The sequence below is a fragment of the Bufo gargarizans genome, chromosome 3 (genome assembly GCF_014858855.1).
Source record: "Bufo gargarizans isolate SCDJY-AF-19 chromosome 3, ASM1485885v1, whole genome shotgun sequence".
Taxonomy (NCBI): Eukaryota; Metazoa; Chordata; class Amphibia; order Anura; family Bufonidae; genus Bufo; species Bufo gargarizans.
Genome location: NC_058082.1, coordinates 465,557,199 through 465,584,799, shown reverse-complemented (window position 1 = coordinate 465,584,799; position 27,601 = coordinate 465,557,199). Strand labels below are relative to the sequence as shown.

At 44.1% G+C, this 27,601-nt stretch overlaps 1 protein-coding gene across 2 annotated transcripts in view; it reads right to left on the bottom strand.

Moving 5' to 3' along the window:
* Positions 1 to 16,430: 16,430 nt before the first annotated feature.
* The window catches only part of NUFIP2 (nuclear FMR1 interacting protein 2), a 31,124-nt gene continuing 19,953 nt past the window's right edge, over positions 16,431 to 27,601 (bottom strand). For both annotated transcript variants that reach the window (XM_044286700.1, XM_044286701.1), the window contains exons 2-4: positions 25,629 to 27,287; positions 19,951 to 19,983; positions 16,431 to 17,734 (exon numbers count right to left, since the gene is read on the bottom strand). In XM_044286700.1, the coding sequence (XP_044142635.1) occupies positions 17,682 to 17,734; positions 19,951 to 19,983; positions 25,629 to 27,287 (1,745 nt within the window). In that variant the 3' untranslated portion in view covers positions 16,431 to 17,681. The remainder of the gene's footprint in view (positions 17,735 to 19,950; positions 19,984 to 25,628; positions 27,288 to 27,601) is intronic.

The following is a 27,601-nucleotide window of genomic DNA, read 5'->3' as shown; positions in this document are numbered from 1 at the left end:
CTGATATATTTTTACATAGTAATTAGATCTCCCATCAGTTGTCTTTTTTCTAAAGTGAATAACCCTAATTTTGATAATCTTTCAGGGTACTGTAGTTGCCCCATTCCAGTTATTACTTTAGTTGCCCTCCTCTGGACCCGCTCCAGCTCTGCTATGTCTGCCTTGTTCACAGGAGCCCAGAACTGTACACAGTACTCCATGTGTGGTCTGACTAGTGATTTGTAAAGTGGTAGGACTATGTTCTCATCACGGGCATCTATGCCCCTTTTGATGCAACCCATTATCTTATTGGCCTTGGCAGCAGCTGCCTGACACTGTTTTTGCAGCTTAGTTTGCTGTTTATTAAAATTCCTAGATCCTTTTCCATGTCAGTGTTACCAAGTGTTTTACCATTTAGTATGTACGGGTGACTTGCATTATTCCTTCCCATGTGCATAACTTTACATTTGTCAGTGTTAAACCTCATCTGCCACTTATCTGCCCAAGCCTCCAATCTATCCAGATCCCTCTGTAGCAGTATACTGTCCTCTTCAGTGTTAATTACTTTACACAGTTTAGTGTCATCTGCGAAAATTTATATTTTACTATGCAAACCTTCTACAAGATCATTAATAAATATATTGAAGAGAATAGGGCCCAATACTGACCCGAGGTACTCCACTAGTGATAGTGACCCAATCTGAGTGTGTACCACTAATAACCAACCTCTGTTTTCTATCCCGTAGCCAGTTACTTACCCACATACAGACGTTTTCTCCCAGTCCGAGCATTCTCATTTTATATACTAACCTTTTATGTGGTACAGTGACCAATGCTTTGGGGAAGTCCAGATATACGACATCCATTGATTCGCCGCTGTCAAGTCTAGAACTTACCTCCTCATAGAAACTGATTAAATTAGTTTGGCATGAACGATCCCTCATGAAGCCATGCTGATATGGTGTTATTTGCTTATTTCCGTTGAGATGCTCTAAGATAGCATCTCTCAGAAAACCTTCAAACAGTTTACCCACAACAGATGTTAAACTTACCGGCCTATAGTTTCCAGGCTCTGTTTTTGGACCCTTTTTGAATATTTGCACCACATTTGCCATGCCCCAATCCTGTGGGACAGTCCCTGTCAGTATAGAGTCTGCAAATATCAGAAATAAGGGTCTGACTATGACATTACTTAATTCCCTTAGGATACGGGGGTGTATGCCACCCGGTCCTGGCAATTTGTCTATTTTAATCTTTTTAAGTCGCTGTTGTACTTCTTCCTGGATCAGACAGGGCACTTATAATGGGGAAATTACTTTTCCATTCTCAAAAACACAAATGCAATGGCACTCTGCAACCAGCACTCTGCCCTGCCTCTATGCTGGATGTTGAATGAGGCATTAGTGTAGATTTTGGCCAAAGCACAATAAGCCACTCACATCAAAGTCGCCTCTATGAGTGGTCCTAACGCAAAATAAAAAAAGTGAGCGGCTTATTACGCTTATGTGTATTTCGCCATAGCAATGTGCACCTGCATACAGGGTTGTGCTGACTGAACCCCCTACGTTTTTTTCTTTGTAGTATATATTGGAGGCATGGCGATCTCCATGCAGTCATGCACACCTGACCAATTAGTCTACCCTGGAGGCTGGTTTTAAAGTCAGTATAAGGCCTCTTTCACACTACAGTATGTTGCATTCAGTGTTTTGCGTTCCGTTTTTCACGGATCCGTTGTTCCGTTTTTTGCTTCCGTTTCCGTTCCGTTCCGTTTTTCCGTATGGCAAATACAGTATACAGTAATTTCATATTAAAAATTGGGCTGGGCATAACATTTTCAATTGATGGTTCCGCAAAAAACGGAACGGATACGGAAGACATACGGATGCATTTCCGTATGTGTTCCGTTTTTTTTGCGGCCCCATTGACTTGAATGGAGCCACGGACTGTGATTCTCGGCCAAATATAGGACATGTTCTATCTTTTCAACGGAACGGAAATACGGAATGCATACGGAACACATTCCGTTTTTTTGCGGAACCATTGAAATGAATGGTTCCGTATACGGAACGCAAAAAACTGTAGTGTGAAAGAGGCCTAAAACTGAGTCTGCTTTTATAGCGCCTACCAGTAGCCATTTGGCTCCAGGAGAAGTATATAGTGGGCTCCACATGCATGTTGGCACTTGCATCCCTGGATCCGATGGAAGCTGTTATGGCACCTGACAGGGTTAAAAGCAGAGTGTGCCTGCGCTCCCTGGACTTTGTGTGGCTGTCATGGCCCATGACAGGTAGGAACTAGTGTTAGGGACCACTCATAGAGGCGACCTTGACGTGGTGAGTGGCTTATTACGCTTTGGCTAAAATGTACACTAATGCCTCATTCTATATCCAGTATAGAGGCAGGGCAGAGTGCTGGTTGCAGAGTGCCATTGCATTTGTGTTTTTGCATTTGTATTTCGCCATAGCAATGTGCACCTGCATACAGGGTTGTGCTGACTGAACCCCCCACATACCGTATTTTTCGCCCTATAGGACGCACCGGCCCATAAGACGCACCTAGGTTTTTGGGGAGGAAAATAAGAAAAAAATTATTTTTAACCAAAAGGTGTGCTTTTGGTGGGTTTGGAACTAATGGTGGTCTGTGGGTGGCACTATTACTGGGGATCTGTGAAGGACACTGTTATGGGGGGGATCTGTGGATGACGGACACTGTTATGGGGGGATCTGTGGATGACGGACACTGTTATGGGGGATCTGTGGATGACGGACACTGTTATGGGGGGGATCTGTGGATGACAGACACTGTTATGGGGGGGGGGGGGATCTGTGGATGACAGACACTGTTATGGGGGGGGGGATCTGTGGATGACAGACACTGTTATGGGGGGGTGATCTGTGGATGACAGACACTGTTATGGGGGGGGGGATCTGTGGATGACAGACACTGTTATGGGGGGGGGGGGATCTGTGGATGACAGACACTGTTATGGGGGGGGGGATCTGTGGATGACAGACACTGTTATGGGGGGGGGGATCTGTGGATGACAGACACTGTTATAGGGGGGGATCTGTGGATGACAGACACTGTTATGGGGGGGATCTGTGGATGACAGACACTGTTATGGGGGGATCTGTGGATGACAGACACTGTTATGGGGGGGATCTGTGGATGACAGACACTGTTATGGGGGGGATCTGTGGATGACAGACACTGTTATGGGGGGGATCTGTGGATGACGGACACTGTTATGGGGGGATCTGTGGATGGCACTGTTACGGGGGGGGGGATCTGTGGATGGCACTGTTACGGGGGGGGGGGGGATCTGTGGATGGCACTGTTACAGGGGGGGATCTGTGGGTGGCACTGTTACAGGGGGGGATCTGTGGGTGGCACTGTTATATATGTGCCATCCACAGACCCCCCCACCCCATAACAGTGCCATCCACAGCCCCCCAGCCCATAACAGTGGCATCCACAGACCCCCCCCTTAACTGTGCCATCCACTGATCAGCTCGAACATCCAAACCCGCCCCCCCCCCCCCGCCGCCGCCACTGCCGCCCCCAGTATACGAATATTAAATGTCTTATTCAATTAAATTGTATTATATATGCCCCCTCACGCCTCTATTTCTAATCGTACCTTAAATCCTATTCCTAGGTGCTGTAATGCAGGCCGGGCGGCCGGCGCGTCACTCGCTGACGTCACTTGCCTCATTCATAAAGTAGGCGGCGCAGGCAGGTGACATCAAGGAGTTACGCTGCCGCCCGCCCAGCCTGCATTACAGCATCTAGGAATAGGATTTAAGGTACGATTAGCAATATAGGAGTAAGGGGGCATATCTAATATATTTTAATTGAATAAGACATCTAATATTATTAACCGGAGCGGCGGGGCGGGGCTATAGTACATTGATTGCACCACCCCGCCACTATTCCCGGCCCCCAGCTCCTCCTCCCAGTCCCTCCCCCGGCCCCCGCTCACTGTACATCGCATCCAGCGATGTTAAATTGTCAGCATTCGCCCCATAAGACGCAGGGGAATTTCCCCCCGATTTTTTGGGGGGGAAAAGTGCGTCTTATGGGGCGAAAAATACGGTACTTTTCCATTCTGCATTTCATCTGACAGTTTATTTTCCTCATTGAATACATTGAAGAAAAAAAATATTTAAACAGCTTTGCTTTCTCCTCGTCGCTCTCTGCGACTCCCCCCTCATTGCTCTTTAAAGGGCCGACACCTTCAGATTTATACTTTTTAACATTTATATCATTGAAGAACATTTTAGGGTTAGTTTTACTCTCTTTGGCAATTAATCTCTCGGTCTCTAGTTTGGCCGCTTTTATTTGTTTTTTACATGTTCTATTTTTTTCCTTATAGTTTTTCAGTGCTTCCGTGCAACCCTCCTGTTTTAGTGATTTATATGCTTTCTTTTTGTCATTTATTGCTTTCTTTACAGTTCTATTTATCCACATTGGTTTCTTTTTGTACCTTAACCTTTTATTCCCATACGGTATGTACCTCTCACAATAAGATTTTAGGATGCTTTCAAAGATATTCCATTTTGTGGGACCGCAAAACAACAACGTTCGTGTGCAAGAGCCCTAAAAGGTTTTGATGGGGGGCGGTCTGAATGATGAGACCCCCTACCAATCGCTAGAATAAGGACAGAGAGTGCTCAGAGTACGATCTGTGGAAGTCTCAGCCCACACACGGAGACCGTTCAAAACTTTGATATGTCGCTTAAACTTTAGTGAAAGCTCAGTGACCCTTTAATCTTCTTTCGTTACTGGTAATTTCCAACTCAAAACCTAATTCCAGTGGTAACCTGGGGCTTCGGGTTGACGATTCAATCCACCGAAAGCAAACTCTGTGGTATAATCCGGCAATTTAAAAAAAATAATAACAGGGAAAAATAAATCCCCAGAGTCATTTTATACTGCAACAATATGGAAAAGATGTTGGTTTTAACTGCAGAGAAATGTTTTATTAACAAGTTATTGAATTAGAACATAATACTGGACAGGATGTACAGACAGTGATGTATATACCTCATGTTACAAACTGAAAGAAAATGCAAAAATTTAAAAAAGTGATATCGCGGCAGCCGAGTGATCCGCGATCAGGGTCGTGAAACGGCACAAACAATAAAACATTTCCTGCATTAAAAGGCCGAGTAACAACATAATAGTGAACGTTCCTGGTCATCAAATCAAACAGAATCATGATTTATTTTTTTTGGCAACTTAAGACTCGTCAGAAGCAATCGGCTACCCAAATGTGTCTCCCTGATTGGATAAACCTAGGAAAAGTGAAAAAAACAACAACACACAAAAATTAAAACAAATGTTTTACAGATATGGACTGCTTTTCAATGACTACAACAACTCTGTTACTGGCCTTCCAAAAGACTACTAGGGCCTAGTTCACACTTCAGTAATTCGGTGAGTGGTTTCCATCAGTAAGGCTACATGCACACGACCGTATGTGTTTTGCAGTCCACAAAAAAAACGGATGACGTTCCGTATGGCATCCTTTTTTTTGCGGATCCATTGTAATGATGCCTATCCTTGTCCGCAAACTAGAAAAATAAAATAGGACATGCACTATATTTTTTGTGAAGCAACGAAACAGACATACTCATGCGGACAGCACACAGTGTGGAGTCCGCGTTTTTTGCGGACCCATTGAAATGAATTGGTCTGCATCCTATCGGCGAAAAAAAACAAAAACGGAACGGATGCTGAAACAAAATACATTCGAGTGCATGAGGCCTAATTGTGAGCCAAAACCAGGAGCAGGTCAGAAACACAGAACAGGTGCAGATCTTTCCATGACATCTCTGTGGACTCCTGGTTTCGGCTCACAATCACTGACCTAATTGCTGATCAAATCACCGAAGTGTGAACTAGGCCTAAAGCCAAATCACATGCCGCCATGTAAAAGCACTCACAGCAAAATTATGCTGCATACTGTAATTTTATTTTTTGCAGTAATTTTTTCTCCAGACACCAGAGATGCCATGTGTGAAAATGAACACCTGTAATGAATGAGAAACTTTATATTACAGGATCATATCTAACCCATTGAAGAGAATGGAAGTTTTAAAGGGAATGTCTGCCTTTTAAAAACATGTTTAGTGAGGTTCAACATTTTAGGCATTGAGTCCTTAATATATTTTAATAATGGTCGGAACGCCAAATCTCCACCATAAAGGGTTAAATGATAAAATTGTGTGTGCCTGAAGCCATCACCAAGGAGCTTACTGTATACGGTTTTATTATTGAACGCAATGGGGCGCATAAAGACTAAAGACTGGCGGTTTCATATACCAGTCTTCAGAAGAAGTCACAGTTGTGTTGGGAATCTGGCAGGCTAATAGCCTGTTCCGGCATAAATGTCGGCTGGACAATTTATGCGGGAACAGATCCCTTTATAATCAATGCGGATCTGGTGGTACACGGTTGCCTGATCCCCTGTCAAATGAGGCTTTACCAACGCACCAGTTTTATGGGCTGCCTTAGATTTCACTTATTAACTCCAGTTTTCTGATGTAGTGTGTCAAGCTGAGATGACCCTGCCAACTAGCCAAGTCCCATCCTCTTTTTGTAAAAGTGCCATGAGCTGCAGACCACTATAAAAAAAAAGTTGCAAAATTTTTGCACAAAATGCAGACTGCAGAAAAATGTCTGGCCTCTGCATGCCAGAATCGGGGCAAAGAGTGTTGACACAGTTGCCCCATGAGATAAGCTCCCTCTAGTGGTGACTGGTGATCATAATGCATTGGCAAAAATTACGTTTTAGGCTACTTTCACACTCGCGTTTGGTGCGGATCAGTCATGGATTTGCACAGATGGATCCGCACCGATAATACATGCATCTTTTCAGAACGGATCCGTTTGTATTATCTTTAACATTGCCAAAACGGATCAGTATTGAACACCATTTAAAGTCAATGGGGGACGGATCAGTTTTCTATTGTGCCATATTGTGTCATTGAAAACAGATCTGTCCCCGTTGACATGCATTGTTTGCCTCCGCATCGTCAGGCGGACACCGAAACGCTGCAAGCAGTATTTTGGTGTCCGCCTCCAGAGCGGAATGGAGGCGGAACTGATGCATTCTGAGCGGATCCTTATCCATTCAGAATGCATTAGGGCAAAACTGATCCGTTTTGGACCGCTTGTGAGAGCCCTGAACGGATCTCACAAACGAAAACCAAAGCGCCAGTGTGAAAGTAGCCTTAACCGCTACGACGACATTAACAAACTGATTCTCAAGAGTGGACTTTAGAATTAAAAGAGACCCATATTTTTCCCACTTTTGACATGGAGTAAATTGACAACATAAAACGTTGCTGGTCTGCGAACCAGCTCATCTCTATAAATCACTGTGCAATATGGCTGCATTTTAGCATTAAGTTATGACCACAAGGACCTGCAGTGCACCTGACCCAAACTTCGTGTTGATCAAAGTTTGGTTCAATAGAACAGTAAGGCTAGGGCTACACGGCGACAATAAGTCACGCTACATAAAAAGGGTACAACTACACTGCAACATGTGTCGCGTGAAATGTCGCTCAAAATTATTTGTAATGATAGTCACACTGCTAAGCGACAGTCACACAAAAATCCATCCAGGCTGGATGTTTGTGGGAGTGTTGCGTCGCAGTGCAACACCATTGATTATCATTTTAAAAAATGTTGCGCAACTTTTCTGCGACGTAGCCCTAGCCTAAGGCCTCTTTTAAACAAGCGATATGGATTGTGCCAGGAAAAAAAGCAGATTTTTTTTCAATCAGATCTTTCTGCGTTCGGTGTGTGGATTGCATGCGTTGTTTACGTACTTTAAGAAAAACGGAATAATAATCTACATCTCCTAGCAACAATCGCTGAAAAACACAATACATCCGGATTCCTTCCGTTTTTCACACAAGTCCCGTTCATTTCTATGGAACCAGAGCTGCGTGAAAAATACACAATATGGAACATGCTGCGATCTTTCCGGAACGCAAAGATGTTGCGTGAAAACCTATGCTCATGTGCACAGACCCATTGAAATGAATGGGTCAGGATTCAGTCTGGCTGCTCAGTGGTCGCACATCGCATCCGGATAAAAAACTTGCTTGTGTGAAAGAGCCCTAAAAGGGATACAGGGCGGTGGTGTAATTCAGATGCTATACCATGGTGGGGTGCAGTTTTCAGTCTAAAATAATGGATCTCAGACAAAAATGGCTAAAACATAAATAACCTACATAACAAATGCCTAAAATCCAGGATCCGTTTTTTTCTCTGCTCTTCTGATGGATCAGATGATCAGAAAAATGAAGCAGTAATGTGAACCCTGCCTTAGTCGGTTTTATCATATAGAGCTGCATGAACGAATCTGCTGGTTGATGCTGGAGTGGGTCAACTAGTCTGAGGAGTGACAAACCCCTAACAGTGCAGAGTAAAGACGCCATACTCCACAGCATCCCATACATGTGTACTCAATAGGGACAGGGGAATAAGCCACTACTGGCCATAACCGCCACTGATCTGTGTATAGGGACCGCACGACTCTCCTCCAATAGCAAATGTCGGGGAGAAAAGGATGGACCAATTGGATTGTTCAACTGGAGAGGAACAAGCATTCAGCTGCTATCCGATGTGTATGGCCAATTTCACACAAGAGTATTCGGTCAGTGAAATACGCACTGTGCGGCAGCAGTATTTCCCGAACTGAACTCATGGCCTTAAGCCTCATTCACACGTCCGTGTTCAATTCCGTGAGAAGGTGGTCTGTGATGCCTCCGTGAAGGATCTGTGTTGGGTCCGTGTGTCCATTTTTTTGCTCTCCGTGTGCCATCTGCGATTTGCTGAAAAATCATCATCTTTTCCTAATGATCTGTGAAACACTGATGGCATCCGTGGCTTTCACAGACCCATAGACTATAATGGGTGTGATGGATCTGTGAACACGGACAAAACAGAACATGCTTCCATGCAAAAGAAAACGGACCCACGGACCATGGCAAAAAAAACGTTTTCTATTGTGCCATATTGTGTCAGTTAAAACGGATCCGTCCCCATTGACTTACATTGTGTGCCAGGATCTGTTTGGCTCAGTTTGGTCAGACGGACACCAAAACTCTGCAAGCAGCGTTTTGGTGTCTGCCTCCGAAGCGGAATGGAGGCGGAACGGAGCCAAACTGATGCATTCGGAGCGGATCCTTATCCATTCAGAATGCATTAAGGGCAAAACTGAACAGATCTCACAACCAGAAAACAAAACGCCAGTGTGAAAGTAGACCAAGACCCACACCAAGCCTACAGTCGGAGAATATAAAAACCTGTGAACATGCTTTCAAGCTGTGAGATGAGGACTGTCCCAAAAACAGTAATAGTACAATTCAAAAAAGAACAAAACTACACTGTGCGATTGGGTTTCTAAAAACAACATTTTCCAAAAAGACACATCATGTGTTTTAGGTTCAGTGACTCAATTAAAATTAACCCAAATCTGAACTCGAATGCCCATCTATGAAAAAGTATTAGGGGGTATTCTAGTTGTAAGTAGTTATAACTATTAGATCGAGGGGGTCCTCTCAACTGGGATCCAAAAATGAATGGAACAGCTAGTCCAGCATTCACACTGCCGCTCCTTTCATCCCTATGGAACTGCAGGAAATAGTTGAGCGACTGTACTCTGCCATCTCCGGCAGTACCACAGAGTTGAATGGAGTGGCAGTGTGCATATTTGACCCGCCGCTCCTTTCACTAGGGAATACAGGGGTACTGGTGGTCAGATCCCCACTGATTTAAGTGCCCCTATCCTGTAGATAGGAGATAACTTGCTACAACTGGAATGGCCTTTTAATGTAAGGCTGGTCAGACAAAAACAATCTCTCCTGCGCCCAACATACAAAACTGCACGGTTCAGAATGTACATGTCCTCAACAACGAGAGTCAAGTAAGATTTTGCCAGATAACACTGGCAGCACATTATCTCCAAAGAACAAAACGATTGGGCATATTTAAACACAACATACCCGATCCTCCTCTTTCACCATATCTGGGAGAGTCAGGAGGCCCCATACACATTAGGTGGTCGGCCTGAAATCTGCAGAATACGAAGAATAATCCAATGTACATGGCCAGCAAGATTGGGCTACAGTTGTCGAAATCAAAAGTTAACAACCTATTCTAAAAAGGGGTGAACAAAGAAAAATTTCCATTGCAGACTGAACTTTTAGATCTGGGCGGAATTTCCCCATCAGGTTGGCCTTCATGTGCGCAGGTATGTTGCAACATTCTAGTCTATATTTTCTGACTTCAAATGGGGAAAAAAATCTGCAGCATAGACAACCTCACGTACTAACAATTTACAGGTTATAGGGCAATTTGATTTTGGATCCAGGAAATTCCTTAAAAAATAAATAAAAAAAATTTGCACAAAACTATAGTAAAGCCATATGGACACAGCTCATTGCTCTACAGATACACGTGAACGTACCCCTATCCTGTTCACAGAACAGCGGTGACGGGCTGAGGCCTGAATGCCCAGCATCAAGAGTTGCACATGAAGACAGACAAAACCCAGGCCAGGTTTACACATTACGTTTCATAAGTAAAAAAAAAATAATAATATATATATATATATATATATATATATATATATATATATATATATATATATATATATATATATATATATATATTCAAACTTTTTGAGAACCGGGTCAAATTTTCCTTTCTGCTTTGTGGGGTGAAAGTGGAAAAAGAAAATGCAATTACATCAAGGTCTTTTAGACTTTGTTTTTACAATTAAGTTCACAGTATGCTAAAAATGACATGACAACCGTAATCTGTGGGTCAGTACGATTACAACGATACCAAATTTATATAGTTTTTATTAAGTTTTACTATTTTTAAAAAATATATAAACCCTTAAATTCTGTGCAATTTTTATTATATTTCTGTATACAGAGCTGTGTAACAGCTTGTTTTTTGCAGAACAAGCTGCAGTTTTTATTGATACCATTTTTTGGGTTTATTCAAATCACTTTTTAACATACTTTTTTTGGGGTGTGAGAACAAAAAAAAAGGTAAATCAGCCTTTTTTTTTTTTACAGTGTTCACAAGTAAAAATATTTCTATATTTTATTAATTTGGACATATTCAGATGCGGTGATACCAATTGTATATTTTTACTAGTAATTTTCATGTGTAAATTTGGGGAAAGGGTGTATAAAATTTTATATATTTTTGGTAGTTTTAAAAACTTTTTACTGTCATTTTTCTGTCCCATCAGGGGACTTGAATATAAAAACTTTTGCTCACTTTCCCCACAGATTGCAATAGACTACTATTACAGTCTATGGGGTTTTGACAGGCTTCCTATTAAGCCTTGCTGTAGGCAGGTCTTAATAGGCAGTTTGCTATGGCAGGCTACGGTGTCTTCACAAGGCCCCAGGCTGCCATAGTAACTGATTGGTACCCTGTGATTTTGCCACAGGAGCCTGCTCCCTCTTTGTAACCACTCAGATGCCATTGACTGCAGCATCTGAGGAGTCATCGCTGATCCCAGTCATTGCATCTGGGTGTGAGCCGTGTCACACAGTGTATGGAGCGGTATCATCTCATGAGCTCACTCCATACATCCCTCCCGCACCTTGGACGTACAGCTATGTCCAGGCACGGGAAAGGGTTTATTTCAAACTAACATAGAAGATCGCAAAGAGGAGGGGAATAGAGTTTCCCCCCCAAAAAAAAAAAGTCTCAAAGGGGAAAAATTAAAAAAAATAAGCCATACTCGCCCTCACTGATCCCTGCTTCTGGCATTTTGATGCAGGTCCAGTCCCTGCTGCTGGTCCCTTTTCTGACATTTCTGGTGTGTCAAGCCAAGACCAGGAAGTGAAGAGCAGCATGGACTGCACCTGCAGCTGGGGAATCAGTAAGGGCAAATATGCTTTTTTTTTTTTTTTAAAGGGCCACAAAGGGTTAAAAAAAAAAATTAAAAAAATAAAGCATTTTCCCAATATACCCTTTCAAATGGGTGCCCCCAATAACATAAAAGACTTGCAGCGGGATCCTACTGCTATAAAAAAATAAAATAAACTTAAACTATCTTAAAATCACCTCCCCGATGCCCCGCCACCGCTATTTTAACAGAGCGGTGGGTCCCCACTGTGCTCCACTTTCTGCTCCTGTCCCAACACAGCGGGAAATGGCTGAGAATGCTGCTCAGTCAATCATTGGATAAAGAGATGACCCACCTCATCGAGCGATAGGCTAAGCGGTATTCCCGTGAGCAGGAAGTGGAGCGCGGCGGGGACCTGGGCACCGTAGGGACTCTGCCCACTTCTGTTTTTGTAACCAAATACACACAAGTGAATATATGCAATGTGTAAACCTAGTCTTCACATTCTATCATAGCGTGAGACAAATACACAGAGCGCACAGCCAATAGGACACAACCGGTGATGCCTTTTATATGACAGTACTAGCGTTTGTATGTTGCTGAATGAAGACATTAAGGCTAGGGCCACACAAAGACTTTTTGTAGCGCTACTCACTGATTTTAACCATCAGGTGACGGCGGCGGGCCCCAAGACTGCATTTAACACCACGAATTGCTTTGAACAGCAGCCATAGCACTACTGAAAAAAATCTCCATGTAGCCATTAACAGTGCATATACCTTGCCACTAAAGACAGTCCTATACATGACATACCTTATGGTCAAACACTCATTTGACCAACAGCTCTCTCCCCACAACCCTTCGCTACACACGCATGCACGGATCATGTATTGTGAATAGGAGAGGTGAGGAAGCCACCAGCCAGTAGTGTCTGTCAGGGGCGAAGGGTGGGTTCACATCACATTTTATGCCTCCGTTTGACGTATATGTTCCAGTAAAAGAAAAGGATACAAAAACGCAGCACACCACGTTGCTGTATCCTTTTTTTTTTATTTACAATGGAACTCTATGGTGAACGAATGCCACTGTATGACACCAGTCTAAAGCATCCGTTTAACGTATACGTTAAAAGGATGGGAAAAATGTGATGCGAACCCACCCTAATTTACGCAAGAACAAAAGGATCAGGCATGTAATGGGCATCTGTCAGCAGATTTGTACCTATAGCACTGGCTGACCCGTTACATGTGCCCTAGGCAGCTGAAGGAATCTGTGTTGGTCCCATGTTCATATGTGCCTGCATTGCTGTAAACGTCATCACACATACCTGTCCTTGTCAAAGAGCAGAGGGCGAGGCAGTTGCAGAGAGAGCAGAGCCTCTAGGTGTAATTGTAACCCGATGCTCCTAGAGGCCAAATTGTATATATTACCCCCAATTTTCATTTTTTATTTTCATCTCCCCACGTTCCAATAGCCATAGCTTTTGAAATTTTCTGTTCACATAGCCATATGAGGGCTTATTTTTTGTGGGACAAGATGTGTTTTTTTTAATGCCAGCATTTAAAGGGGTTGTCCAGGTTCAGAGCTGAACACGGACATACCCATAATTTCACCCAGGCAGCCCACCTGATGTTAGCATTGGAGCATCTCATGCTCCGATGTGCTCCCTTGCCCTGCGCTAGATCGGGCAGGGCAAGGGCTCTTTTGTTTACAATAACACTGCCTAGCGGACGTCACCGGCTCTGATGGGTGTGCTTTAGCACTGCCCTAGCCATTTTACTGGCTAGGGCAGCGTTAAAGCCCGCCCATCAGGAAAGAAAATTCTTTGTGGGGTAAAATTGAAAAAATAAAATAAAATTCCGTAAAGCGGGTTTTGATATCACGGCATACACTGTGCCATTTTCTGACATATTTCGTGTACAAACCTGTATCAAGGCTTGTGTTTTGCGAAAACAAACTAGTTTTTGTTGGTACAATTTTTGCGGCATGTACAACCATTTGATCAGTTATTAAATTTTGGGGGACAAACAAGATGACAAAAAAAACAAAAAAAGGCAAATCGCGCTTTTCATTTTTTTCCCCCATTATGGTGCTCACCACACAGGAATTTATTTTTAAATATTTTAATAGTTCAGCCATTTTTGGATGCTGCGATACAGAATGTTTATTTTTTTTATTGTTTATATATTTTATATGTAAAATTGGGAAAAAGGGGTGATGTAAACTTAATATTTTGTTGTTTTTTTATTTTTAAACTTATACTTTTTATTTAATAACTATTAGAACCTGGGATCTTTTGATCCCTTCTCCTAGTCACTCTAAGGCCTCTTTCACACGGGCGAGATTTCCGCATGGGTGCAATGCGTGAGGTAAACGCATTGTACCCGCACTGAATACGGAAACATTCATTTCTATGGGGCTGTGCACATGAGTGGCCATTTTCACGCATCACTTGTGAGTTGCGTGAAAATCGCAGCAAGCTCTATATTGTGCATTTTTCAAGCAACGCAGGCCCTATAGAAGTGAATGGGGCTGCGTGAAAATCGCAAGCAAGTGCGGATGTGGTTTGATTTGAACGCATGGTTGCTAGGAGACTGTCGGGGTGGGGACCCGATCATTATTATTTTGCCTTACAACATGGTTATAATGGAATATAGTACATGGTCCGTCACATGATCCAGATGGACCATGTGATGAGCGCAGTGACGTCAACACAGGTCCTTTTCCTCATGGGCATCAAAGAAGACAGAAGAGAAGCTGAGCTGCGTGAACAAGTGGATGAGGTGAGTTAAAAAAAAAAAATAATTAACCCCTCCATCCCTATTTTTACTAAGCATTCTGTATTAAGAATGCTAATATTTTCCCTTATAACCATGTTATAAAGGGAAAATAATAAAATCTACACAACACCTAACCCAAACCTGAACTTCTGTGTAGTAGTCCAGGTTCGTGTTTGGGTACCAAACATGCCGATTTTTCTCACGCGCATGCAAAACGCATTAAAATGCTTTGCACTCATGTGGAAAAATCGTGCATTTTCCCTCGACGCACCCGCTTCCTATCCGCCCCTCACACGCGCCGCCCGTGTGAAAGAGGCCTAAGAGATCTATTACGGTGAATAGGATGCCGACACTGTCCCTGCTGAGCTGTGCCTCATGCACAGTACAGCACAGAGCTTACCATGGAAGGCTTCAGAAGCGTTCACTGCGTGGGCTCCAATCGGAAGGCAGAAGAAACTGCACCCCTCTATCTCACCTCACTGATGCCACAATCAGTGTTGAATGCTGCATCTGAGGGGGTTAAATGACGAGGTTCCCCCGTCATTGAGATACATACGGAGCAGGCTCAACGCAGCAGTCGACTCCATACACAGACGGGCACATAATAGTGTACATGTATGGCATTATGTTAAGGGGTTAAAACTTAATTTTTTCAGCAATGGGGGCACATATTAACATGGGACCAACACAGATACCTTCAGCTGCAAAGCGCACATGTCACAGGTCAGCCAGTGTCATAGGGACAAATTTTGCTGACAGATGCCCTCTAAACCCAACACGCCTGGCCCTTCTCTTCCCCAGGACATCTGCTGATGGTCAGCGAGTTGGGATGACATACATCCAATGTGTATGGCCAGCTTAATATAAAGTCTCACTTCACATCTAAATGACATTTTAGGGAACCTAAACTGTTGGCTCTTGGTTTTCTGGTAATGCATCCACAGAAGAAATAACCATACAGCATAAAAAACTTAAAAAAAAACACAACACTGTGGAGGAATCCACATTAACAAACCATATGGTTATCAACTATGTAGCATTTTGTGCATATTTCCTGCAGTAAAATAAATAATTCCAAGCGATAATGAGTTGATATGTACTATTCAAACTCATCTACAAAAATAATAATAATCTGCTGACAAGACATTATCCAAGCAGTCTTTCTACTGAAATGTTTTTGATCATATACATAAGCTCAGTCTGCTCGCTGACCTTGACAGCAGCAAATGGTTAAATGAGGTCTAGACCTGGGATGAGATGGAGGGGACGTCTAGCAACTTAGAGATTAACCCCTCCAAACAATGGAGGGGCCCGCAACATAAAAACAAAATAAAACAGGATATTCTAAATATATATATGTATAGCACCATTTGAGTCTGAATAGCATTTGCTTTGTGGCAGAGGACCCTCTCAGCTATAGCCTGAAGCCCAACGGGGTGTGCTCTGCATGAGTGATATAAGGGAGAAAGCAAACGAGCATGGAGGACATTGCTTGAAGACAAAGCGACAGTGAGCAACTGAGGAGTGGCACTCCCAACATGTGCATATTGTGCAACATATCCCCCAGTAGCACCCAATGCATTGCAGGCCACTCGCTTAAATAGAAACGGTCAATACCTTTATTGCTAAAGTCCTGCTTCCAGTAATGTCCTTCATACAGAAAAGGGCACACTCAAAAAAATAAATAAAAAAAAAATATATATATATATATATATATATATATATATATATATATATATATATATATATATATATATGTAATCAGACCCCGTCAGAGTCATGGAGGTTTTCAGCATGATGTTCATGTGCGATTGGGTTGATACTCCATTCAACACAAGTAGGGGAAAAGCAGAGAACCAAAAAAAGGACAGCTATTAGCGACACACAGGGAGATGATGCAGCCAGGGTCTCGAACAGCCTCGCGCATCTTGCTCCCCTTTCATACAATGACATCAAACAGGGAACAGATTTGCCTCTTTCTATATAGATATTTTTTAAATATATTAAATGCCTAAATAGATTAATTTCTTTTGCGTTTTACTATTTTTTTATTTTTTTTTTTTTTTTATAGTTTTTCTTTTTGTCCTTTGTTCTTTCATTAATAGTCTCTAAATGGGACGCATACTCCAATGGTCAAAATTAAGAAACCTGTTTGTCCGAATTTTTCCAGAATTGAAAAAAGTGCATCTGTCTCCAGTTCCAAAAAAAAAGTGAAATATTAAGACAGCCTGCGTTATTTTTTTTTGTTTTTTTCTGCGTGTGTGTCTTTCCTTTGTAAGTCCCAAAAGAAAACAGAAAAAAAGCCATAATAATAATAAAAAAAAAAAAAATTAAAAAAAAATGTATAAACTGTTATTTCATAAAAATGTGTTCATTGTTTCAGCCGGGATGAGTGTTGTATGCAGAAGCCATGTGAAACACTAAAAATACAAGGGAGAGGGGGGGTAAGACTGGGACGGGCTGGGCAATCCCAAAAATAATACAATGTGCTCTCTCGTGGTTGGCAATGTAAGTACACAAGCACGTCTCTTCGTCACGTAGCAGGGTCGTGCCTCCGAGGATTCTGTACTTAATTTACTCAAGCACTTTAGTCTTATGTGATGATGACAAAAGGAGGGGGGGAAAAAAATTGGGAATTTAAACAAAAAAATAAAATAAAAAAAGTACCAGTAATTAAACTTTCTTTTCCTGGGAAAGGTTAGGTCCTGACTGGATCAACATGGTTTCCATAATATTTTCATTTTTAAATTTGTTTAAATAACTATATATTTGTATATATTTATAGATAGAATTTTCTATACATAGTTATCTAAACAAAATATATATATATACGTATATGTATATTTATATAATTATATATCTGAGGATTTGATTCTGTTATGTTCTTGTTTTCTCCTCCGTTTCTTGCACGGTTTTCTATTTTTTTTCTTCTTTTTTCAAAGGCGCATGACAGCCAGACAATGTCTCTCATGCACTGATGAAATGACTTCGGAAAGGAAAAAGCCAGCAGTCCTCTGGCAGCAATCTCAGAGATCGGGGCGGTCCATGGCTTCATTGTAAGAGATTATCCTATTGGGATCTGAAAAACAAAGTACAAGGCAAAAAGTTTTAAAAAGGTGAAGTTATAGTTCTGATGTCAATGGGAAAAAAATTAAAAATTACTAAAAGGGGTGGTCTCACTCCAGAAATTGGCATTTATTATGTAGATAAAGTTACTACACAGCACTTACTAATGCACTGCGATTGTCCATATTGCCTCCTTTGCTGGCTCAATATTTTTCCATCACATTATACACTGCTCGTATCCAGGGGTTACGACCACCCTCCAATCCAGCAGCGGTGGTCGTGCTTGCACACTAAGAAAAAGCGCCGGCCTCTCTGGTGTCCAGGTCCATGGAAGTGCGCACAGGTACCAACGCACTGCAGCGGCGGCCATAACCCCTGGATACAAGCAGTGTATAATGTGATGGAAGCTTTGTATTAGCCACATGATAAATGCCCTTTGCTGAAGTGAGACAACCCCTTTAATAGAATGATTATGTGAAGGCACACGGGCCATTGTACCAGTGATAGCAGGACGTTCTGCAGCGCAGTAGGAGAGTCTAGTTGTCCCATCCACAATACATGGATCCAGGGCAGCAACTACTGATGAACACATTGCGACCAGTCACCCACCTGGATAGGTCATACAAGTCTGACCTACATAAGACAAATGCAGGCAGATACATTGATCTTTAAACTCGTACTTCAGCCTCCATTGCCATTTACGTAACAGATGCATAAAGTGAACTGGGGTTGAGGTGAATTTTCGGTGACTGGGTCATCTCTAGCACTGATGCAGCAATGTTAAGAAACGGGCACATTGCATAATGCCACCAGACAACGCCATGCAATGATAACTGATGATTGTAATATATTGTCCTGCGGAGAAGTAGAAGCTCAATACACTGTGTAGTTGCTGGCGCCCTGAAGCTCCTATGGCACAGGCAGTACATAGTGTAGGGGGCAGTCTACTTCCAGCACCGTACACTAGACAGTTTTTGGTGCCACAGTTGCCCAAAACAGCTGCCAGGTGTCAAACCAGAAGATAGATCATCAATACCTGTAGCCTGGAGAATCCCTTTAAAATCCACACTGAAGGTTAAAATAACCGGGTGGATTTCTTCAAATTCACATTGCTGATACTACCCGCCACATTTATGTCTGGACCACATGCAGCAGCCGGCAGGCTGGGAAGATGTGGACGTGACCCAAAATCACGCGTACATGCAGGCAGCAGCTGTTTTCTATAGAATGCAAAAAATTGATGGGCAATTGTTTGCTGACTGTTTATATTGATGACCAATCATCAGGATAAGTCATGTAGGCGGGGGTCCGACTCCCGGCACCCCCACCGATCAGCTGTTGGAAGAGGCTGCAGTGTTCATACGAGTGCTCGCTTTCATAACGGCAGCGATGAGTAGTGTAATTACAACCATGGCGCCCCCATTCACTTCAATGGGACGGCTCCTTTCTATCCACTTAAACAGGAAGGAGCCGTCCCATCCTCTGGCTCCCCACTCCTTCTCTTCCTTTGCTGGGCCATGTCGCTGTAAACACCCAGTATGACGTTGCCTGCAGACAATCACCGGCTGCGGCAATGACCGGATCCCCTTGTGTCATGTGACCATTTGTCATGACCTAGGGGGAGCCAGTCAACAGTGCGGCCAGCGATTGTCTGCAAGCAGCGAGGAAGCCCAGGAGAGTATCTGGAGCTGGGGGAAGGAGGAGGAGAGGAGAGGGGAGCCAAAGTAGGGATGCAGGTTCCCTTAAAGGGGTTGCCTCACTTTAGAGGAAGTTAATACAAGACATGCCACTTACTAATGTTCTGTAATCACCCATATTGCTTCCTTTGCTGGCTGGATTCATTTTTCCATCACATTATACAATGCTCGGTATGCACGATTCCACAACCCCTTTTAAATATGCTTGTGCGCTACCCAACCAGACATTGGTGCTCCCTCCCAAAACCAGTGCAGATATGAAACTGAGGTGGTGACCATAAGAACTACTTTCTATGGCTGCTTATACTATAAAAAGTAGTCCCAGTCTATTTAACCATAACAGAAAGCTAACCACTCTGAACAGCAGGGGGCGCAGTGTGGCCCTCCAAACAACGTCCGTCTTTTAGAAACTAGTTCTGCGAGAAGGCTACGACCAAGTTAATAATTACAAGAACATAAAACACACAGATAAGGCATTCTGTTTAACCAGGGTAAGCAAATGTAAGCCCTTCACCTCTATGGCCAAACTTACCTTGTTTTTGCAAGTTCAAAATAGATTCCATTTCTGTTAATAAAGAAGAAAGAGAGAAGACGTTAAGATCATGGGGAATAATGAGGGTAAAAAAATGTAATTGTCTGACCACGCAGAAAACTCTCATACAGTACTGTGTCCCAGAGAAGCTTGCTGGTGGGAGGTTCACGTGTGGATACCGTGGGTGCAAAGGTCTGACATGTATATCTTGCATACATTACAGTGAAGGAGTCATGCATCTCTCTCTCTGCTCACCAAGGACAGCGCCGTACATTGTATAGTGGCTGTGCTTGGTATTGCTTTCGGTACCCCATCTATGCTGACGACACCCAACTATACACTTCATCCCCCCGACATCAGCCCTGCTTTACTCCAAAACACCAGTTTTTCTCTGTTCCTCATATTCAATCCTTTACACGCTCTTGTCGTCTGCACCTCAAGAATATCGCCAGAATCTGCCCTTATCTTACGGTGGAAACAGCAAAAACTCTTGTTGCCTTGATTTATTCTCATCTTGACTACTGCAACGCATTACTAATTGGTCTCCCTCTCACTAAACTCTCCCCCCTTCAGTCTGTCCTAAATGCTGCAGCCAGGCTCATCTATCCATCCACCCTCTACACTGATGCTACTAGTCTGTGCCGTCACATCACTGGTTGCCCATCCACCACAGAATACAGTTCAAACTTCTCGCCCTCACCCACAAAGCTCTCCACAGTGCTGCACCTCCATACATCTCTTCCATCATCTCCATCTACCACCCTACTCGTGCTCTCCGTTCTGTTAGCGACCTAAGACTAATAACCTCCATAATTCGTACCTCTCACTCCCATCTTCAAGACTTTTCTTGAGCTGCACCTACTCTCTGGAATACTAGGTCAATCTACAACTTCTCCACCTTTAAACATGCTTAAAAAACACATCTTTTCAGGCTTAGACTTATCAAGCTACCTAAAATGACTTTCCCAGACTGAACCTTTCCCCCACCAACTCCTCTGGCCTAAACTCGATCCTCTTGTAGTCCCAAACCCGAAGCCGATCGGCCGGCACCACTCCTGTCAGTTCAATAATGGCTCAAATCCTACTTATCACAATCAACTACCTTATGTGTCACCCCCAATTCCTCATAGATTGTAAGCTCTGGGGAGCAGGGCCCTGACTCCTAGTGTTTCAGTTGCATATTAGCCAGTTACTTTTGTTTCGTACATGAACCCTATGAATTTGTAAAGCGCTGCAGAATATGGCGGCGCCATATAAATTTAATGATCTATTATTATTCAATGGGGTTGAGCTGCGCCTAGGCTACGTGACTGATGAATGTAGGGTTGTTGCGGGTATCGAAATTTCGATACTTTTGTCCCGAAAGCTGGAGGGCCGCAGGTTGGGCATCCCTGTGCTATAGAGATCCTTGGGGTGAGCAGAGTGGGCTCCTACAGGTGCAGAATCCTGGCATCGCTTACCTTCACAGGGTACCCATGTGCTGTGCCAGAATTTAGCCAAATCTTGGCATACCACACCTTTACGTGTCCATCTGAACTCGGGCAGACTGCATTTCATGGTGGCAGGTTCTGGGTTTAGTGAAGACTGGTCTATTGCACCAATTCTGAGTTCTCCGTTATCTTCTAGTAGTCTAGCCCCCTAAAAGCTTATCAAGACATGTGCAGGAAACCCCTCTCTTCACGGGCATATCTTTGGTGCAGGTGATCAGAACTGCTGCAGGTGACAGGAGCGGTCGGCGAGAAGACAAGTCATCTCAGAATAGCAGAAAGAGAGCAATTCCTTCCTGCTTATGAGGGCGGCATGAAGTAGTGATTTTAGGGTTGGGTCACCTATGTGTGAAGAGGTTTTGGTTTAGTAGAACTTGGTTTATTCATTAGTGTTCTGAGCTGCGGGTTCCCTCTGCCCTCCCATTGCTGACCGCTTTCTGCCGACACAATAATAGGGAAAAGGCTGTCAATCAGCAGATTCCACAGATCATGAATACATTGGACTCCTAGTTCATGGTGCTCGCTTCCTGCCACAACTAACAAGTTCTCAAAAACTAACATCTTCACACAGTCTGTAAAGACTTCATTACATTAGAGGACTGGGTTATGAGAAAACCTGCAACTCTGCGGCCTGTACTCCCATGAGGCTAGGCCGCTCCGGCAGAGAATTCACCGCATCTGGCACTGCCGGATGCAGACGGGACGTCTGCCAGACCCCATTATGCGGCTGTTTGTGCCCGGCCGATTCCCGGCATTGTCTGCCGGAATTGTGAAACTAGCCTAAAGCTTCTCTTGTAGTATGACTCTCCGACACTGAGGCTAGGGCTACACAACGACGTGTCAAACTACACTGCAACATAAGTCGCACGACAATTTTTTATAACGGTAGTCTATGGTGTCGCACCGCGACAGTCGAAGAAAAATCCATCTTGGATGGATTTTTTGTTACCGTCACGTCGCAGCATGTTGCAATGCGACACCATAGACAATCATTATAAAAATTGTCGCAGGACACATGTCGTCGTGTAGCCCTAGCCTAAGGCTTATTGCACACAAACGTGTGCGCTCCCTGGCCATATTGCGGACCGCATCTGCGGATACGGAATACACGGGCACCGTTCCATGTGCATTCCGCATCATAGACGCGGACCCATTTACTTCAATGGGTTCGCAAATCCAGAGATGCGGAATGGTGCTGAACGGAAGCACAGAACAAGTTCTATCTTTTTGCGGAACAGGCGGATCGCGGACCCACTACAGTGAATGGGTGCGCGATCCGCTGCCCCACGGTGGGTGTTCGTGCATTGCGCCCGCAGCATGGCCATGGGGCGCACACGTTCGTGTGCAAGAGGCCTAAAAGACAGTCTGTCACCCGGCAAGTCACTGATAAACCAGGAAGGATGTCTTGTAGGACGAGCTTAGCTGAATGTAATGATACCATGCACTTACTCATCTGTTGCTTCATTCTGGAGAAAGAGTCATTTTAATCCATATGCAAATGAGCAGCAGTTAAGTGCACTGAGGGCGGAGCCACTCTAAGCTTTCTTGATACCAATCAGAACAGGTGAAGTTACTTAAAATGGGTTGTCCGGGATGAACAAATGGAAAAATCACTCACCTATTAGATCCCCTGACGCAGGACTGACATCAAGGTACTTATGTAATTGGCTGCAGCAGTCACATGTGAAGTCACTCCTGCAGCACAGCAGGGGGCGCTAGAGTGGCAGGGGATCCGTTAGGTAAGTATTGTTGCTTATATTAGTGTATTGCGTTTCCCACCATACCATTTGGATTGCTCCCAGAGAACCATCTGCCTTCAACTATTTTAGTGTAGGACCACTCCTCGTAAACTATTCTAACAGACATACAAATATTTGTATTTTAACAAGGTTTTCTTCAATCGCTTTCTTCCGTCTTACGGCCTATAAAAAGCATCTTGCTAGTAAACAAGTTCCTGTGCTCCAGCAAAGTGAAAAGACATCTGTCAGCAGATTTTACCTATGACACTGGCTGACGTGTTACATGTGCACTTGGCAGCTGAAGACATCTGTGTTGGTCCCATGTTCATATGTGCCCCCACTGCTGAGAAAGACGTTTTAATATATGCAAATGAGCCTCTAGGAGCAACGGGGGTGTTGCCATTACACCTAGAGGCTCTGCTCTCTCTGCAACTGCCGCACCCTCTAGTTATAATCATCATCACACCTGGCCAAGTGCAGAGGTCGCAGCAGTTGGCAAAAGAACCTCTAGGTGTAACGCAACACCCCCGTTGCTCTTAGAGGCTCATTTAAAAAAAATCAATTTGGGCACTTATCAACATGTCACCAACACAGATGTCTCCAACTGCCAAGCGCTCATTTAACAGGGCAGCCAGGTACAAATCTGCAGACAGATGCCCTTTAACTCAGGTTGAGGATCGTAAAGTCAAAGGGGTGTCCCACTACCACAACGTATCCCCTATACTGCAAATAGAGGATAAATGTTTGGCAGGAGTCCAGATGCTGGAGCACTCACCGATCACGTGAATGGTGGGTCTGCGCTCCCCATTGGAATGGAGCAGCAGATGTGCATGCATGTCCGCTTTTCCGTTCAACTCTATGGGACTGTAGGAGATAGCCAAATTCAAGTGCTTGGCTATCTCCTACAGCACCACAAAGAAGAATGGAGTAGCAGTGCGCATGTGTGACCACCGACCCATTCAAACAGGGAAAAAACGGCCACCATACGCATGACTGGTGGACACCCCTGCCGACCAGACACTTGTCCTCTTACCCTGTGGATAGAGCATATGTTGTTGTCTCAATGGGACAACCCCTTTAATGGGGCATACCAACCTTAGACACTCATGGTATAGATACAGGATATCTATCTTCCCATATAGGCGGGAGCCAGGACCAGCCAGGTGGCCTCTGCAGGGAAAATGTAGTACGACATGGCAGCCATACAGATAGATGGAATCCACGTACTACAAGGACAGCTTGCGTCCACCAGAAGAGGAGCTGGTGCTACAGTTCTGGCTCATAGGTGGGGGGCTGGCAGCAGACCCCCGCCTCAGAGTTCCATATACACTAATAAAATATATGGAAAGAGGGCGTCTTCAAGAGACAACTTATTTAAAAGGTCACAGAGTTCTCACAAAATGTTTGATATGTCAGACATATGATCAGTGGGCTAGAACGAGGGGAGTGAAGCACTCGCATATTGCGCTCTCTGATCTCACTGCAGGAGCGGAAGCGAGTCAGACCCCACAGAAGGTCTATGGGCCCATTTGGCTTCTATCTCCTGCGACTGCTTCTCTCTTCTTGTTCAATCCCCCCCCCCCCCCCAATGAAAACTTTTGACAAGTCTCTGACAGATCAAAAGCTTTATGACCACTTTCAAGAGATGCCCTCTATCCATATATTGTATTACTCTCCTTGTTGAAGGTATCAGTGAGGGTTTCATCAATCACACCCCCACTGATCAAAACCTTCAATGTCTCTGCGACAGTAAGTTTTATGAAAACTCAGTGACCGTTTAAGACTGGAATCCACACCCTTCTTTAGCTCAACAGACACAAAACCTGCATGTGTGATTCCAGTCTAAGGGTGCTCATAGACAGCAGACCAATGTTCATGGGGTATCCCAATGCAGGGCGGACTTTATATGATTGGGAAATGAACAGTCTGGTATGCTGGATTTCCCATTAAAAGCACAAGTCAGCTCAGCCAAGTATGAGGGCGGGATACCTGTCGGCAGTGTGGAAGGGTAGCTCATGAATCACTCAAGGCAGTGTTCCTCAACTCCGGTCCTCATGGCCCACCTGCCGGTCATGTTTTCCTTAGCATTAAGCAGATGATATACCGGTAATTAGTGTCAGTGTATCAGGACTTATCACAGGTATAAATTATGACCGGTAGAGGTGGGCCCTGAGGCCTGGAGCTGGGGGAACGCTGACCTAAGCCCTACTAAATACTCGAGCAAGACATCCGTTTCCAAACTGCACAGTACGTCACTATTGACAGGTTGAGTACATCATATACCTGGATAACAAAATTTAAGCAGACCCATACCCATCTTGCTCTGGAGAAGTTAGACTGGCTATAAGTACATTACATCAACTAAAAATGCCAGTCTGCCACCCTTGTATGTGCCCGCTGCAGACTACAGAACTTTTTCTCACAAATGGCACAAGCCCGGCACAATCTTTACCTTTAGTGTGATAGAGTATAGCAGCGCTCAGGTCAAAAGAACCCCAGCTATCTTTGCAACCAAGATCTCCGTGGTACCTCTTATCTTTGGCGGAGGCCTGTAAAGTGTTTTTCAGAGAGGTCTGAGGAATTTCTTCGTTTTCACAGACCTTGGCCTGAAACACTAATAAACCCTGGCTAGCAGCTTCCGGCTTTTGCAACTCCCCTCTCAGCAGAGTCTCTAAGGATGATGCAACCCCATCTCCCCCAGAACCAAGAGCTGCTTTTAGTGTGGCACCGTCTGGAACTTGAGGGCTAGTCCGTTTCTCCAGCTCATAGGCCTTGGGAAAAACAGGGCGCTCATTTCCTGAGGGTACAGTTTCAATACCCTGTGAAACAGGGGAGGTTGGGTGCTCCCAGATCACCTGCCCAATGTCTGGCTTATCTGCTCCAGCCTCAGGGCCAGCACTTGGTTCATTTATAAAAGACAAGCCCCATTGGTTCTGAAAAATTTCTCCCAAGCTTTGCTGACTTGACTGGTCTCCCTGCAAAGCGTCCGGCAGGGCATGTTGCATATTAGAAGGGTAAGTAAAAAGGCCAGGTTTCTTTTGATCAGAGAGGTTTGAAGGGGTATAAGAGGGTTCTGTGGGCAAAGGCTCTGCTCCCCCAGGCAGTGCGTGTGAAACAGTACTAGCAGCAGTGGCCATAAAACCCCCGTCAGCTCCAATTAGAAGGGGTCCATTGGCAAAATTAATTGTAGACACAGACTTCATGGCAGACATGGGGACCTGGGACACACAGTTTGATGATGTAGCCTCCCCTGGTGGAGCGGAGAAGGAAAGGGAAGAGGGAGAAGTTGCGTTGTTCTGGGTTGCTTTATTGAGGTTCTCTTTGACTTTACTTGCATAACTAATTTTGGGAACTATTTTAGCACTACTGTTGTCAACTGGGAAAACAGGAGGAGGTTTAAACAAAGTCCACGAGTCCTCCTTAGTGGAGCTAACTGGAGAAGCTTTCCCCTTCGGCCGGTCATCAAACTTCTTTCCTACAGGTTTGGCATCAGAGTTTTTCCTCTGAATGTCACCAGGGTTTGCTCTCACTCGAATGGTGCCTGAAGGGTCACTTTTCCAAGTTGCTTTACCATTATCTGCCCGGGTCGCCCCTTTCTGATCTGCAAACAAATCTGGCTTCAAGTTTTCAGAATCCAGCTTTGTTTCAGAGTCTGACATTTTGTCAATCAAAAAGCTGGCGCTCTCAGCAGGCTTGGCATTGGTGAACTTGGCTTTCCGTTTGTTGGCCGAGGCATATCCACTCTCTGAACCGCTGCCATCGTTCTCTGCACCCTTGCTTACGTAGCCGTTAGTCATAAAACCAGAGCTGTTCGACAGCAAACCATTCTGAACGGGTCCACTCTCCCCCTTGTCTGTGCACTTGATATCTTTAGGTTTGCTTTCATAAGATTTATCATTCCTTTTGTCCATACTGTTTTTATGAAGCAAAGTTTTGGGTTTGTTGTTCGCCTTTCCAAAGTTAATAGTCTTGGCTAGGTGCTTAGAAGTGGCGTTGATGTCGGCAGGGGCTTGCTGGCTACCGTTGGCAATTCTGGAGGCAGTCTGGCTTGCAGATTTTTCAGAGCCCAGGGTCTTGCGGTCTCCTGTGGTACCATTTAGCTCTCCATGTACTATGAGGGGAAAAGAAAACAAGAAAAATATTACAGAAAGCATGAAACCTGAAAATTCCTCTGATATCTCATGACAAAGTTGATTGTTAAACCGTATCTGCCCATCACAGTAAGGGCTCATGCACACGACCGTATGTATTTTGCGGTCTGCATAAAAAAAAAAAAATAATGAAATCAGTGTTGCATTTGTTTTTTGAACAATGCCCGCTTTGTCCGCAAATAGACAAGAATAGGACATATTCATTTTTTGCGGAATGGACACGCGGGCATGGAATGCCTGCTCCTCAGAGGAAGTGAAGAGCTGCCTCCACTGT